The sequence below is a fragment of the Lepisosteus platostomus genome, chromosome 4 (assembly GCF_059453375.1).
Source record: "Lepisosteus platostomus isolate fLepPlt1 chromosome 4, fLepPlt1.hap1, whole genome shotgun sequence".
Lineage (NCBI taxonomy): Eukaryota > Metazoa > Chordata > Actinopteri > Semionotiformes > Lepisosteidae > Lepisosteus > Lepisosteus platostomus.
Window position 1 is genome coordinate 19,389,018 of NC_142614.1, and position 17,193 is coordinate 19,406,210.

Below are 17,193 nucleotides of genomic sequence, written 5' to 3' on the forward strand. Positions count from 1 at the left end.
ATTATGTTCACAAAGCTATAATCTATGCACACCTTAGTCTGAGTCTTGGTCAACAGTAAACCCAGATTTTCTGTTTGTGATTGATAATGTATCAATCCCTGACCATAAACAGTAATTCAAATAACAAAGACATAGAAAGAATGGTAACTTAACTGTTAATTATGCAAATAATTAGTCAAACTATTTTATAATGGTGACCAAAATTGTAGACAATATTTTAAGTGAGATCTTGAAAGTGCACTTTTAACATAAAATCAATTTATTTAAACACTTTTAACCACAGTATATAGAGTATCCTAACAATTTGTTTTTATTTTTTATTGCTTCCCTTTGCTGTCTAGAGAATTTAAATGATGTGTTAACAGATGCTTAAGCTCATTGTTTCCCATTTTGTGTTTATAATTTCTGTTTTTTCTACCTGTGTGTAATGCTCTGTACCTGTTTATGTGAACCCTGCGATGGAACTGGCATCTTTTCCAGGGTGTGTCCTGCCTTGCACCTGTTACTTTCCAGGATAAGCTCCGGCTCCCTCACAACCGTGAATAGGATAAACCAGTTTGAAAAATGGTGGGTATATGTCTGCATGACATTTTTCCTGTTCGAGACAATAATCAAGGCATGCAAATCACATTGCAGATATCCCAATATGTTAATAACTTATGAACTTTTCCAGCCTTCTAAACTACCCTATCCCACTTACAACTTCAAAAAGATGTTATTCAGGTTTATTTGCCAAATTACAGCGGAAATGAATCAGGATCCTTTTTACATTATGATTTTAGAGATCAAAGTAATAAAGAAATGGGTTATGGGCCAAGCAGAAAATATTTATGATTCTTGGCAGTCTTAGTTGAGGCTTGCCATTTATTATTTTGTTCGGAGAATGAATACTTTGTTTGCGTCACCTATTTTACAGACGTAGTGCTGCCAGTTTTCATTTCCAGTTCAGATAATACAGGTGACAATAAACCTGGATTATTAGAGCTAGAAAACTCAATGTTGTGCACCTAAAATCACATATAAATTAGATTAACATTCCATGGTGTGCCACTGGAATTAATTATAATTGCTTTTTTGATAAATCCACATATAGAATTTTGATACCAATTTATATACAGTAAGTAGGTTTGCTGGAGCCATCTGGACAAAATACCTTGTTCTACCATGCAACATCAGTGGTCCCATCTAGGATCTGAACCCACAACTCTCTGGTCCAAAGTGCTTAATTTAACGTCATATTCAGACTTCAATAGAAAATAAGTTGCCCTAAAACTCATTTTTTACACTACTCCAAAAACCTGCAACTGCCTCTGTCTCAAAACCACTCTAGGAACTAGTTTCCCATTGGGTTCCTTCTTTTCCCTGTAATCATCTTCATATGTCTAGAATGAAATAAAGACGACAAATTAGAAATGGCCATTTGGTACATTTTGTTTGTTGGTAGTTTATTGATCTAAAAATCTTTTGTTATTTCTGGAAGGATCTCAGGAAGCCATTACATTTTTGGATTTGTAATACCCAGTCTGCCTGCCTGTCTAACATGAGGTGTCTCTCAAAATTAAGCGCCTTCTTTTTAAACGGCAAAACAAATCATTCATGTGTTTCAACCAAATGCATAACAAGTAGACTGCAATGGCATTGAGATGAATAGCATACTAATATGTCTGTGATTAATTTCTTAATCAAGATCAAAACTATAGACTATTTTTCCGACTGTATGTGATCTTTCTTTAACCTTCATTAGGGCGGTGCAGTGGCTCTGTGGCTAAGGATATGCGCCTGTGGCTGAAAAGTTGCTGGTTTGTATCCCACAGCTGGCAGAGGAATCCTACTCTGTTGGGCCCCTGAGCAAGGCCCTTAACCCCAACTGTCTTGGAGTGCTGTATAAATGGCTGACCCTGTGCTTTGACCCCAAGCTTCTCAAGAGAGCAAGTTGGGGTATGTGAAAAGACAAATTCCTAATACAAGAAATTGTATATGGGCAATAAAGTGATAATATAAAAGCCTAACCCTCAACTTCCTGTATTTTTCCTTTGAATATCCCACATCCTATTGTAAAAATGTTCATGTCATTTGCCAGCCTACACAATTAAATTTGCCAGACCAAACTCCTGCATATCCAAAGCCACATCTTTTGGGATGTCGTTTTTACAGCCTTTTAGAAAGAAATAAAAATGGGAAGAAAAACACTGGATTAACACACTTTTTATGTAGGAAAGATCTGATATGTCTCATATGATAGCCATTGAATTCCATACAATGGAAAACTATCTTTTCCATATTTATCATGATTTAATAACTATACTAATGAATTCAAATCACATTTAGTATGTTGGGTGTACAATTCTTTATATTTTACTGAAGCCATGTGAAAACGGGCCAAAGACCAACCCTGTCTATCTTGATGTGTCTCTCAAATGTCTAGACTGAAACACACCTAACTGCGTAAGACTTTTACCTTTGGGCATCAAGCATACCAGACACAAGTGACAAAATACTCTTTGCTAACTAATGAATGCATACTCACTTTCAACTTGACTGTAGGGCTAATATCCAAGCAAAAATGCAATAATCACAATAGCACATTTATTGACACTAAACAGATTTAGAGTTAAATGCTAAACTAAAGCAGTTGGTTCATGAATAGGGACCTCTTGAATTGTGATAATTACATTTTAACTAAGCTGCAATTCAGTCCAATACCTTATGTTTATGACCAGGCTACTGGAATGAAACTGATAAAAATATTGGGAAAATCAACAAATCAATACATGGATAATTAAAGCATATTTTCTTTCAGGTTTGGTTGTGATAATCATACTACATTCTACAGTTAAAGACTTTCAACAAGACATAAAATCACAGAAATAGTATGCATTTCCTTTTATTTTTTAAAAAATAATAAAAATGAGATTAATAAATACATTAATACATTAAATATAATGAAAGGCAAGGTGTTGCTGAATAAAAGATTCAGATTTTATCCAGCATATTTTATTTGGTCAAGACATGAATGTCTGCAAAATCTCTGAAAACTAAAGCTGTAACTTAAATTCCTCATAGAATATGTGGAGGTGCCGTGTATAGTGTAAAACATTCCTGTGAAAAACGTAAGGTCACTGAGTTCATGTATTGTAGTACAAAGTTGCATTACAGTGCAACTCTTCAGGGTGTGTTTTCAAAATTTACCACATTGTCACTGGGAATTTTTAAGTGGAGGGATCAGCACTTGTTATCTTATGAAGTGTACAATATACATGTTCAGCTACATCGAACTGCTGTATACTGCAATTGTGGTGATACAGTGGTTGGCAATCTATAATATTAAAGTTGGGTAAAACAAATATATTTGTATTTGTATTCATTTAATCAACAATTACGTATCTGGATGCAATAGGGACTTCTTTTCATAGAATTTTGAAATTAAAATATAGAATTACATTTTATTGAAGGCATATAGGAAATGTTTTTAAAACACTGTTCCTTTGTATTGGCAAACTACAGTTTGGAATTATCTGGATTTCTGCATGAATGGCGCCTAAAATGTGATCTGATCTTCATCTAAGTCCTAATAATAAATGCAGTCTTGTTTAACAAACAACACACACAACATTTTACACTGTCATATCTTTATTAAACAAATGGTTTAAACAATCAAGGTCATTGATGGAAAAAGTATGTGAACCTCTAGGATAACGACATCTTGAAAAGATGGAGAAAACAAAACTGTATACCAACACCAAAATCTAATCCCAACTGTGAAGCATGAGTATAATGGTGTGGGGCTGCTTTGCTGCCTCAGGGCCTGGACAGCTTGCAATCATTGAGGCACCAATGAATTCCAAGTTGTATCAGGAAATCCTACAGCAGAATGTCAGGGTGTCTGTCTATGAACTAAAACTCAGAAGAAGTTGGGTTATTCAACATGACAATGATCCAAAACACAGGAGTAAATCAACAGAGTGGATCAAAGAGAAGAACTTCCGTATTTTACAATGGCCAAGTCAGAGTCCTGACCTCAATCCCATTGAAATGCTGTGGCGTGATCTGAAGCAGGCCGTTCAAGCATGACATCCCAAAAATATACATGACCTGAAACAGTTTTGTATAGAGGAATGGGCCAAAATACCTCCAAACCGCTCGGCAGGTCTGATCAGCAGCTACAGAAAGAGTTTGGTTGAGGTTATTGCCAATAATTGAGGTTCCAATAGTTACTAAATAGAAGGGTACATATACTTTTTCCATCAATAACCTTGATTGTTTAAACCTTTGTTCCATAAAGATATGACAATGTAAAATGTTGTGTGTGTTGTTTGTTAAGTAAGACTGTCTTTATTTCTTATTATGACTTGGGTAAAAATCAGATCACATTTTAGAAGCCATTCATGCAGAAATCCAGATAATTCCAAAGGGTTCACAAACTTTTTCTCACAACTGTACATTACATTTACGTGAATTGAGATCCTAAAACAAAGAAAGAACTAATTATATAAGCTTTCGTTCTGGTTTAATATTAAGATTCAAGTACAAATTCTTGATGTTTAGCTGAAAAACAAACTCTTTTTACACACCGTATGTATGCCATTTTCTGTTATAAATGTACCTTTAATTGTTTTAACAATTACAATTCAGGGAAAAGCTGAAAACAAGTACAGGAGCCTATTTAAAGCACTATGTTTATTTATAAAATTATTAAATGTGGCACATGATGTAATGAATTACTAAGTTAGTGATAATTAATTATCTTCTTGTTGTTTTGTAAGAAAACAGACAAACTGGAAAAGTTTAAGATCTTAGTCATCACATACACTATTTGACACTTTTTCCAGAGGAAAGGATCATGCACACTCTTCTTACAGTTGTAAAATAACAAATTCAATATTTAACAACATGTGACTGTCATTTTTTATTTAAACACACACCTACGTGACCACCTTACTCTGCTCTCCCTTGAACATCAATGAAAATCAAAATCAAAATGGCAACAGTTTGGGGCCCTTATGGTATATTTTGTGACACTGCCATTTCAGCCATGATGAGACCCAAAAGTCTTGAATACAAAAAACAATTCAGTAAATGGAACTACCAAATCACTTCATATGTTCACCCTGAGAGAAGGGCCCACATAGCCATGAAAAAAAATCTTCGGTCTGCAGCTCATATCCTCATGAAGACAGTACCAAAACGAGTACATGAAGAAATAATTTGTCTTGTTGTAGAGTACATATTATTTTTTGTTAAAACCAATAAAAATTGTTTGAAAAATATTAAACATTGTCTTTTAACACAAAATGAGTTTTTGATTTAGGATATATTTGACAAAAATCAACCAGCATTCCTGTCAAAGGGTAAGAATATTTTCAGAGAAAGTTTAAAAATGTAGTGTCCCCTAGGTACCAAAGCACCAAAGCAAGTGAAATGTGAAAAAAAAACAGCCTACATTTAAGTTCTTAAAGTAATTAATAAAGGTGCGTGCTACTGGATAACATGTTTACAGCATTTTGTTTTGGTGGTTGTCAAATTATTCACCACTTGGAAAAGTAGATTAGGTATGGCAAAACCAAAACCACAGATGTGTTTCCAGAGTTATATTTAATAAAACAAAAAACAACATGAAGGACAGTTAAACATGTAAGACACATGCTCAACATAAGTAGTGATATCACGGGGAAAACAACATACCAGTTAGTGACTCATTCCCAGAGTGCATCCAGTAGAAACATACACCCGTGAAGCAAATGCTAATTTTGGTTATAGTATTTCAACATATTTGAAAATGTTGTACCCTCTTATATCATGCTTAAGGAATTAAGAAGAAAAGGCTAATAAAGAAGAGAATATTTTCCCTGATGCCTCCAGAGAAACACTATACGGTATATTTCTATCATAGCATTTAGCAGTAGTGCTGCCACCTCACAGCTCTCAGGTGCTATATTATGGGGTAGTCCCATAAGACTCAATCATATGGGACTATCCTGATAAACATTGTTGCAGTATCAATTTTATCCTAAAACAAAGACTAAAAATGTACTACAACAATATACAGTACAACGGTCGTAACACATGGAATGGAAGTACCATATCACTTATGGGAGTAATAAATTATTTGCATGTTATTAGCTCAAAGGTTTATAGGAGAGCATGCACTTCATTCATCACTAAAGTCTAGCACCCACCTAGATGAGACACAGCCATTAGGAACCACTAGTTCCACTTTGGGGGAGGAGGTAAAATTAAAATGTGTTATTAAACTGCAGTGATACTCAATGAATATACAGTAATGAGCTTATTATTAATATATTTTCATTGTATTTCAAAGGTGCCTAAAACTTGCATTACACTACAATGAGATCTTTTCCTCATTCTTCCTGCCACCCCATCTACACCCCTGCAGCCACTCCCTAGCTCAATCCTCTCAACAGTGAGGGTGTTTTCGGCCTATTCTCATGCCCAGCCTGCCATTCCCTCAGCTAGGCAAGTCATGCCAAATACTCTTCATCTCTCTATCACATTCATTAGGATCTAACTTAACTACTGATATACGTATGTCACTGCCAAATGTGAGTCCTAGAGTGAATGATGATCAGACCCACTCACTGAAAATGCAGTAAATGTACTGTATGCTTTAGCAACATTAAGTAATTAGAAAATAAAAAAAAAGCCTAGCTCGCTGAGGGCGGAAATAGCAGACAACAGTTTCCCCCAAGCAAGTGTACACAATGCAACACCAGTCCTTTACTCTGGACACCTTGAACATGGGAAACTCACTTCTACTTACCCTCTTATCTTGGGGTGGTGACACTTGGGCTCATGGCCATGCCACAAACTGACAAACTCACAAACACAAAGAGGACAGGAGGACCAAAAACAAGAATACACCTTTATACAGGTCTTTAAACCTTCTGGGCTCAGCATCCATTATAAAATATACACAGTGCACGAAGGCACCTGATTGTAAATGCCATCATAAACAAAGTGATTTCAATAAGTGTTCTAAGAATTCCAACTATTGAATGTCAAGTCTATATTAAGGTACTAGGAGAGCATGTTGTTTCTTAGGAATGCATCAACAAACATACTGTATGACATACGGATGTCTGCACAATGAGGCAAACATTCTTGTCCCTGCATTTCACCTGAGATCAACTCTTTCAAGATATACTGTAGCCTGTTTAATCATCTTGTCTCACACTCACATGCCTCCTAATAAAACATACTGTAGTTAGAATCCTATGGAAAAAAAGATTATGAACTTCAGCTTTGTAGTGAAGGTTTTAGAATGTTTGCTACAGTATAAACCTTAGAGGGTAAAAAGTTATAGTATTTACAAGTTAGATATAGGCAGAATCAAATAGAAACATATGATGTATGTATGTATTTAATGATCTTTTAACAGCTTTTGTCTATTATGGAAATTGATATCTCTAGAATTGGGCTTTATCTACAAAGATAAAATGTATCAGACCCTCTGTCAATAACCACTTTTTCCTTCTACATTTACAGTACATTTCAATGTACCTAAATAAGAGGAGTTCTGCAATTTAGAAAGTAGCACTAGGTTGATAAGAGTTACAAAACTCTTATATGTTTTAAGAGTTGAAAGCAATTTTTTTTAAAATATGCAAACAAAAAGACTGAAATTGATTAGCTTGTGATTAAGAACTCAGCAAGGACAAAAAGCCAGAAGGGACAGCATTGGGAACTGCTGCACTCCTCAGAGAGTCACATAAGGTAATGAAGACACAAAGACAACACAAATGAGATCCCAGTTTAGTTTGGCTAAAGTTATTCTAGGATTTATTAGAAAACCGTCATGCACATAAAACATACAGAATGTTTTCATTAATAACTTAAATAAATATTTAATCACACTGTTTTAGAGAAAGTTGATCTGCAGTGTGCACATTGCTGACTGGAAGAAAAGGGAGCTTTCGTGTTGTACACAGGGCTAAAATGATTTTTAAAATAATGGTTTCAATACATTGCAAAAATCTTTTTCCCAGCAAAAAAAAATAATTATATTTTCACTGTCAGTCAACATTATGAATGTGAACACCTAAGAGCAGGAATCACTATTCTCGGGTATTAAACCTCTCTACATTTGTTTAGGTGTACACAAACAAAGTTTATTGTTTTCTAACAAGTTATATTTTTCTTGTTTTATTTTTTGGATAGAAGTGCTTCAGAAAAAAAGGATTGGCTTCAGATCAAAATGTCATGAAATAACTTTTTCTAATCATTCTAACCTTGAGTAGAACATAAGAACATCATTGTTCATACATAGAATATTGGTTAGCATTTACTTGGGTCTTTTTTAAAGAACACATTTAATAATAGTTACAGTACAGTTTTTTTTTTATAGAATTGGTTACAGTACAGTATAATTTTATAGAATGACCTCTTATTGGGATACATACTATTCTGTACTAACACTATACTGTACATCAAGGCACGGATGATGATTTTAGTGAACATAAACCCTTGCCTTCTGTCTTGGGTCTCAAAGAATATTGAAATGTTGCTTGTGTTTTCTGAAAATATTAAAGTGCACCAGCTTCTTAATTTAGTTTATAACAAAAGATTGAGAGAATGACAAATCCTAATTCCTGTCACTCACCAGCTTTCTAGGGTATAAACCCAAACATTTAGTCCATTAGCCCATAACATTTGGCACACTAACACCCTTGCACCATTCCCTAAGGCACCTCTAATACAGTAATCCTTTGGTTTATCATAGGAAGTTCAGATTTCCTTATCCTAATGGCCATACAGTTGTCCCTCAAAACCAAGAAGTTTAGCCGGTCATACCAATAAAATGTGGTCTTCATACCAATATAATCTGCTTTATAACAGTTATTTGACTTGTGGTCATATGACACAAGCTACTCAGCCATGTTGTACAGTAGTTTCTTTCAAGAAACAGTTGGATGAAATCCATGCATCAGTCAACTACCAACAAACCAATGGTCAACATGAGCTGAACAGCCTTGTCTCTTATGTGACCATTCTTACAGTATGTTCTTATGAATATATTTTGTGAATAATCCATTGAATGATTTAATTGGCATCTGTAACAAGTTATGTTGTCAAGGATTATTCACTTCGGTAATCACTGCTAAGGTGTTACAGATTTATTTTACTTTGAGTCCATCTTTCATCTGCTAATTTCACTGAGATGTTATTTTATTATGTAGTCTGCAATTGTGTTCGGTAACTGTTTAAGTGTCTTATTTGCAGCTACAGAATTCAAGACAAAGCATATTGAAAAATTTTCACAATGAGCTATCATTCATAAAGTGAAAGCTTTACTATGGGATGCATTTGAAATCATTTGGTCTGTCTTACTATAACTGTCTGGGTGAGCAGCAACTTAAAGTTTGCTATTAAAACCAGTAGTGTTTTTCAGTGTTCACTTTAAACCTTCAGACTGTGTTTTCTGGTGGGCATGTCTTATACGGAGACTTCTGTTTCACACATCTGAAAAGAAGCACAGTGACACTGTAAGATACCGTTAAGAACATTGTTTAAACCACATACTGTACAGGACCACCAGTCCCATATTTAAATATCATTCAAATTTTTTATGAAGGTCAGACACCTTACTTCAGGTATCTGATTTGGAATCTTCAGAAATAATACAGAAACAAGGTCTTGCATAGTAGCTTCTTGATAAAGGGGTTTTAGTGCAGTTAATATTTATTTCTATATAAAACAGCTGGTCACAATTCCGTAGTATTCTAGCATTAATGATTGATGAGTTAAAGATTTCTTTCTCTGATTTTTGTCTCAATGCTGGATGGATTCCCAAATACAGTAGCTCTTTAACTCTATTTCTGTCATATACTTAATAACTATTATAATTATTTTGAGGGAGATATACATTATATAGTACTTTGTATGAAGAAAACTAGTGGCACACTGGACTCTGATGATCTGTATCAGTTAGTTTACAGCATAAACTGACTTGTGGTTTAATTGGACTTAAATCATTCGTGTATACTGTATTACTAAACTACAGTACCTAAAATAAAACTTCAGAATTTGAAAAAAATATAAGGTTAGTCTTAAATCTACATATATCCATCTACAGTAAATATAAATAATACAATTAAAAAAAACAGATCGATAGATGCTTTATGGGTTTGTGCATCATACTGGTGTGTTTCTTGTATACTGTACCTTTTCTTTAAACAGCAGCAGAAGAGAATTAAAATGGCACAGAAGAGCAGAAAAACACCCACTCCTAGAGCAATGAGCTTTTCAGGACTTTCTTCACCATGAGAGTCCAAGACTAGGTGCTGACACCTTTCACCAGTATAATTTTTGTAACACCTTCAAATACAAAATAGAAACAGGATTTCCTGTATAAAACAACAATTCTGCAATGACCATGTGCATCTGAGCTAAGATGTCGATAAGGAACTGTTCACAAAGAAAGTCTTCCAGCAACACAACAACAGGGATTTTAACCAGAGTGAAACTGGGATAGGTTAAAATTTATATATGTAATCCACAAGTTATTATGTGCAAACAATAAAAATGTGTGGTGAAAATATAATCTCAATGATAGTGGAATAGAATAGAAAATGTATGGAAAGAGTGCAACATTTATGACTAAATGGGTTTACTTGACAAATATGAACAAAAATTAATCAACTTCATGTGCAGCGAGAACAAATAATTTAGTCAAGACAACATAACATCTGGAATCATTATCAATTCATCTAGTGTTTAGTATAAAGGAAAGAAACTAAATTGATTATACTTTATTTGCAAATAACTATATACACTAAGAAATCTATTACATTTGCACGTGGTTACCTGCAAGTAGGTTTATTGAGATCTTTGTGATAGCTGCAGAGTCCATTCATGCAGAAACTCTGGTCATCGCCTGCGCAAGGACTTAGAAGTTCTAATGTAAGAGGCACTTGTGTACTTCCATCTAAAGGGACAAAAAAGATTAAAGTAACAGGACAAGAAGGGTAAATTAAAATTCTCGTTATTTTCTGAATAACTAACTATTCAGATAAGTGGTAAGATTTTGTGTTACTCAATAAATGGAAATTGGCTTTTACCACATGTACTGTAAGTTCAATGATTTTCTTTTTCAAGACAAACATATTAGTGAGTAAGCACTGAAAACAAAGATTAAACTGTGTCACGCTTCATTTTAATCTTTGGTGCTAGTATCACTTAAGCGAAAAGGTGTGACTGTACTTCTTTTTGTCTTAATCATTGGTTCCCTAATCTCTAATGGATTTTTCTTTGCTTTATGTAATACCAACCATAAGTGCAATTTCACCACAGACACAGCCCAGACACAGCGATTTCCAAACCATGTTTATATTGTTTCGTCATCACCACAAAATTCACAAAAAAAAGGAAAATGAATATGACACTGACATGTCTTGTCACAATTGAGGTTAAACTATTTTTAAGCCAAAGTATTCCAGATCAAACTGCATTGTTACTGGTTTAGATGGGCAGGATCCCAAGACACAAATAGGTAAGTTAATAATTGATATCTGCATGCATTACTCATGAATTCAACCTGTTACATTTTGCTGAATGGCCATTTAGTCATATCTGACAAAATGCAAAAATGGTACCATGGAGAAACATTGTATCCCCCTAGCATGCAAAACCTAAAGAGGTTAGCACACTGTAAAACTGTGATGGACTAATATCCTAACAGTACATATGTATAAAAAAGATTACTGTCCTATTGCAATGGGGATATAGGCAGAGACAATACTATTTATTGTTTTCTGATTTTCACTGTAGCTGAATTCTCAGTTACTTTATTGCACCAGTTATCAGCTATACCAGACCTACTTAACAGTTTTCAGGCCACTGAAAACTAGCTTACATTTTCAAGTTGCTATAGATATTTAGAAAATTTCCCAGCTGTCAAAGACCTAAACACAAAAAAGGGTCTAATTAAAAGCAAATTATAACTTCAACTGAAAGTTCAATTACTGTAAGTGGCCGGGATCTCAGGAATAATGAAAAGCACAGATGTAAATCTATTGTAAATCATACAGGATTCCCAATGACCAGGATAAGGATGCTCTGGCTTCTCTAATTGGGAATTCCAATCAAACACTACCTGTTGCATCTGCTCTCACAACTAACACAGAAAGTCCACAGATACCTGACAAGCCAACTGCCAGAACCTTGACTAACTCTAATTTGACCTCCCCAATCTTTTCCATATTTCAACAATTCATCACTAATGCATAAGGACTCCTGGTTGATTATTCAGTGATTAAGGGACCCACATACTGTAGCTTAGATCAAGAGTGATTAGATCAACTGATTTTAAATTTCCCTCACTCTGTGCGATACATTTCGTGTTATTCTTCTCACAGTAAAAATATTTTTCTACTTTGACTACAAGTAACAAAAAAAAAGGGATTTGTGTTTTTCATTGGTTGTCATATCTCTGTCTTCTTTCAAGAAGGAGCTGTGTGATTCCCATCAATTGGAAACTAAATACCAATGGACCACATGAGCCAAATAGCCAAACTTATGTTAAAATTAAAATAATTAAAATTATGTTAACTCAAGCATAAAAAATAAACCTTTTCGCGTGGCATTTCACAAAACATAGTATTTGTTCTGTGAAAGAACCAATCATATAATACAGAGAAAAGCCAAGTAAATGAAAACATAAACATACCTGTGGTATAATTGAATTCTGAAATGTCACTGAGCTGTTCCATACTTTCTGAAGATTTCTCAGTCATGGAAGTGGACGAAGAGCAGACTGCTGCTAGTGTTAAAGCTGATATTGCTGTGAAAAAGGATGAGTGTCAATGCCATTAACAAATACACTGAACATGAATGGGTTCATGAAAATCAATGATAATGCGAGTGTTTTACAGTAAATATACTTGTCTTAAAAGTACAATACATCTAATGCCTTAAGTATTATGCAAACAAATGTACTGTATTAAACACCAAAACACCACAACCTTGTTAGAAATCTAATTTGTGATTGACTTGGATGCATGTTTAGAAACCTAATTACAGTATAAGCACTAATTTATCCAACCAGAAATTTCTTCCAAAAGCCTCGGACTAGTCTTAAGAAGTTCATTTAGTTTAAAAAGCATGTGAATGTGGGTTGTGCAGTATTTCAAATGGAAAAGATACAGTATACTGTATGAAACCATAACAGATTCATCAACAACAAAAACAGACTAATTGTTATAAGCTATGAGAATTTGTGTTCTAATCTTGTATTCTGGTTATACTGATGTATTGAAATGTGCTGTATGAAATTTTCTACTGAAGTAATGGGAATATCCAGTCTAGGGCCTAAAACCTAAACTTTGATCTACCTGGACCAGTCAATGACCAATTCCAAGACAAATAATTTGTAGACAAATACTACAGACATACCTTAGCATGGTGTGATAAAATTTGAAGTAGAAATCTTTTTTACATAATTTTGTAAAGCTTTGTACTATACAGTACATAAATTAGTAGGCTTTTACATTCATTGTGAAAAATTGAATAAATATACAGGAATGCTTTATATTTCCATACTATACAATGCTAATATAAACTTTTTTTTTTAAATCAGGAAGAAGAGAACTATGTTCAGTCGAAATGAGAAGGGAGTGTTTAAAAATTACAGGTGTGTTACATAGAAAGCTAATATGATGGTTTTAGAAATAATTCATGTGCATGAAGGAAGTTCTCATGAGAATAATTAGAAGGTATCACGTGCTTCTCAAAGCATCTGTCTTCGAAAATGCCTTAAAGCAAGGGCTTGGTACCAATGATTGCTTGGTCACAAGGATCAAAGACAAATGACTTTTCATAGTAATTAAAACCACTTTGGGTCCTGTTCTCATGGTTTATAAAGATAGTGCAGTTATATTCACAGGATCCACCTGCAGTGATAGTCAACCACAATGAAAACATCTGAACCAGTTCTTTCAGGACAGATCAGAATATTAGGTTGTATTATTTATATTTTTTTCTTACATATTGTTTGTAGAAGCCATTTAATATCTATTTCTAAATAGGCCATAAAAAACCTGAAGTTTCAAATTTTCAGTACACGAAATGTTTTTTAATTCACAGTAGCTGCCTTGCTCTGGTGCTCATTATAGCACTATTTGTCACCTTTGTCACCTTTAAAAGCCTGACACTACATTAAAAGGTAGCACAATTTTCTGCAGCATAATGTAAATCTCTACCTGTTAGTGAGAGGACATCCCCAACCTGATCAAGCTCAAACTTAAGAGAAATTAACTTTTTGAGTTGCTCTTAATTTGGTATCTTAGTATGTTCAAGGTCATCCCTGGAAACGTACAGGACCTTGTGTAACCTTTAGGGTTGCAAAACTAATTGGAAAGCTTCTGTTGATCAGTTTAATTCACACAGGTTTCATGGTGATGGAGCACCTGCCAGATTTTAATCCATTTTTCCTTTTCAAGAACAGTAAAATGTACTGCTCTGCAGTGAATGTCATGCTAGAACAGAATTCAAAATTTACTTAAGAAAGTGTTCTTCCAATGAAAGATGCCTACCTCTGATCTCGAAACTGAGAATTCAGGTGTTTGAAGTGGAAAGAAAAATGGATTTAAAATTATTTAAAATATTTGTGAAGTACTGGCGAGCAAATCAAAACAGAGATGAAACCTCACATATTAGGTCATGTTCAAACATTACACCTTATACTGTATATAAGTCTTATGTGAGTGAGCTCTGTGGGATAAAAAGAGGAAGAAAGGAAACTGTTGTTTTATTATGCAATGATGCAGTTTTTTTAGCAGAGATGTAATACCATCCTAATTCAATAACATTTCACTAAATGTTTGTCAATAGAATGACTACCAATAACTTACTGTATTAATGAAGTGTTCTTCTTTATAAATTACACACCTTCCACCCAATCACATTTGTAATCTAAGTGTTATACTGTAATTGTGACAACATTGATGTAGCAAGCTAACTCATTATACTTGACTTCTCTGAATAAATGACACTTTATTTCTCTATTATTTCTATAATTGAACATGTTAAACATCAGATTCTATTAGTAAATTTAATTATGCTGGTAATATCTTGTCAATAGAAATACCAAACAATCAGGTTTGTAATTTTATTAATCTTAATTCCACAATCAGAATATAAACTGAGAACTGACTGACAACATTTTAGTTTCAGTAGTAATTTCAGTCCTGCTGTAATTAGGGAAATCTCAGATTGATTACAGAATACAGAAATATTTTTTTAAGAAAAGCTGTAGTTAGGTTACCACAGTAGAAACATGTAGAACAATATACTGTATAGTTATTTCCTTTAGTTTACATTTCCATTTAAAATTGTGAAAATAAACTCTTGTGCTGTAATACTGGTCCCTAAATTAAATTTAATAAATATCCTAAAATCTTAGCAATCTGTTGGTTATTTTTGGTTTCTAAGTTAAACAGCAGATGTGCTTTATTGGGATACAATTTGATATTTTCATCCCTTTTTATTATTTGCTATGGAAAATCAGACACAAATATACTTACCAATTTGTAATAGATGTCTGTCTGTCCATCCTTCCATTGTTTCTGCCTTTCTGCTCTTCTATGAAACAGAACCCTAGACTTTCTTCTCTTCAATTTACAGTGCACACTGGTTTCAGTTATATATCTTTTAAATGTACTGTCGTAATAAATGAGCTAGAACAATCAGCCAATGAAAAACATTTCTCGGGCAGTAGCTGGTTGCTTCTTGTTTTTTTTTATTCAATACCTGGGCACCTCCTATTCTGCGTCAGGTGTCTCTAAACATTGTGATAGCACTTCCTGTTTCCTCAGGCAATGTACATGCAAGGACAATTTTTGTGGAATTTTATGGTGAGATGAAGTATTTGCCTGAAGTTAAGAATAACACATTGATGCAGACCACTTCAGCAGATTCTTACAAGTACTTAGCTTTAAAGCCTAGTTGATAAATGTTTTTTAAATGACTAAGTGGATTTCTGTAAATCTTTTGTATGTTAATGTTTAAACATGATACATAATTATAGATGTACAAACTGTACAGTAACAATTTTGACTTAAAATTCAGCCCATTGTGAACTTTAATTTAATATCAGTTGCTTAAGTACTGTATATATAGAAGTCCATTAATGGGAAAGGAAGGGGAAAACTCTTAAAAACTGAAGAAGATTTTTAATTACAGTATATGTCATATAGAATCACTGTACTGTTAGACGTGAGAACACCAAAAATGATTCTATTGACAATGTGCTGTGATTAGTCTAGACTGGTCACAACCAGTGAAACTAGGAGGCTCAGTAGCTGCTACATTCACATTCTTAGCAACACCGAACCCAAAACCCCTGAAAAGACTGAGACCATCTATCGAGAATTTAGACCTACAGCATGTACAGTAACTGTAGTACAGTATGTTATTTAGACTATGCACAGATGCGTATGTGTGCATTTATTTTAGTGAAAGAGTTTCACTCAGTCTGACATCACAAAAAATGTCCTGTCAAACGCCGATTTGTGTGTATGTTTATGTGTAATGTTTTACTTCAAAGACAGGAGAAATTTAAAGGGAAAGATCTCTAATGCTGACTGAAGTCAAATATTAACAAGCTATGATTCTCAAATCCTCAAACTACAGGTGGTAGGCAATTAAAGAAATGCATGTACTATATTTGGATTAAGAACTGGTTAATGCAAAGAAAACAGAGATTAAATGCTCATTGGAGATTAGAGTGATACAATCAGAGTACCCCCGGGATCTTTGTTAGGACTGCAGCTCTTCCTACTCAAGAGCAACGATCTAGATTTTCATATTCTTACCAAACTTTTCAAACATGCAGATTGTTCAAAATTGGAGAATTAGCAAACACTGTAGAATGTGCACAAGAAAATTCAAAATGAGCTGGATATGATTCAAGACTTGGCAAACCCCAGCCAGATTATATTTATTGTCAATGAGTAAAGATTGTGGCAAAAGCAGAAACACTGACTGGAAATAAAACATGAGAAACATAGAACTTGAAGAGACTGGTCATGAAAAAGATGTGACATATAATTTTCCTTTTAGACAATGTGAGCAATACAAATTGAAAAAAATAAAATATTCAAACAGAATGTTAGGATATATGGTTTAAAAATGCAGTATTTCAGTCATGGGATAATTGAAACAATATTAATTAACATCAAT

At 33.9% G+C, this 17,193-nt stretch overlaps 1 protein-coding gene and 1 long non-coding RNA gene across 2 annotated transcripts; both read right to left on the reverse strand.

Annotated features, from left to right (window-relative positions):
* Positions 1 to 7,769: 7,769 nt before the first annotated feature.
* LOC148672902 (epigen-like) lies at positions 7,770 to 15,687 on the reverse strand. The gene is made up of 5 exons (XM_088628871.1): positions 15,537 to 15,687; positions 12,683 to 12,796; positions 10,822 to 10,942; positions 10,180 to 10,332; positions 7,770 to 9,477 (listed from the first exon to the last, which is right to left on the reverse strand). Exons 1-5 carry the CDS (start codon positions 15,571 to 15,573, stop codon positions 9,423 to 9,425), a joined length of 480 nt encoding a protein of 159 aa, XP_088484997.1. The 5' UTR covers positions 15,574 to 15,687; the 3' UTR covers positions 7,770 to 9,422.
* Positions 13,152 to 14,150, reverse strand: LOC148672903 (uncharacterized). Its single transcript, XR_015935895.1, has 2 exons — positions 13,364 to 14,150; positions 13,152 to 13,330 (listed from the first exon to the last, which is right to left on the reverse strand). It is a non-coding gene; the product is annotated as an uncharacterized LOC148672903 (long non-coding RNA).
* Positions 15,688 to 17,193: the final 1,506 nt, after the last annotated feature.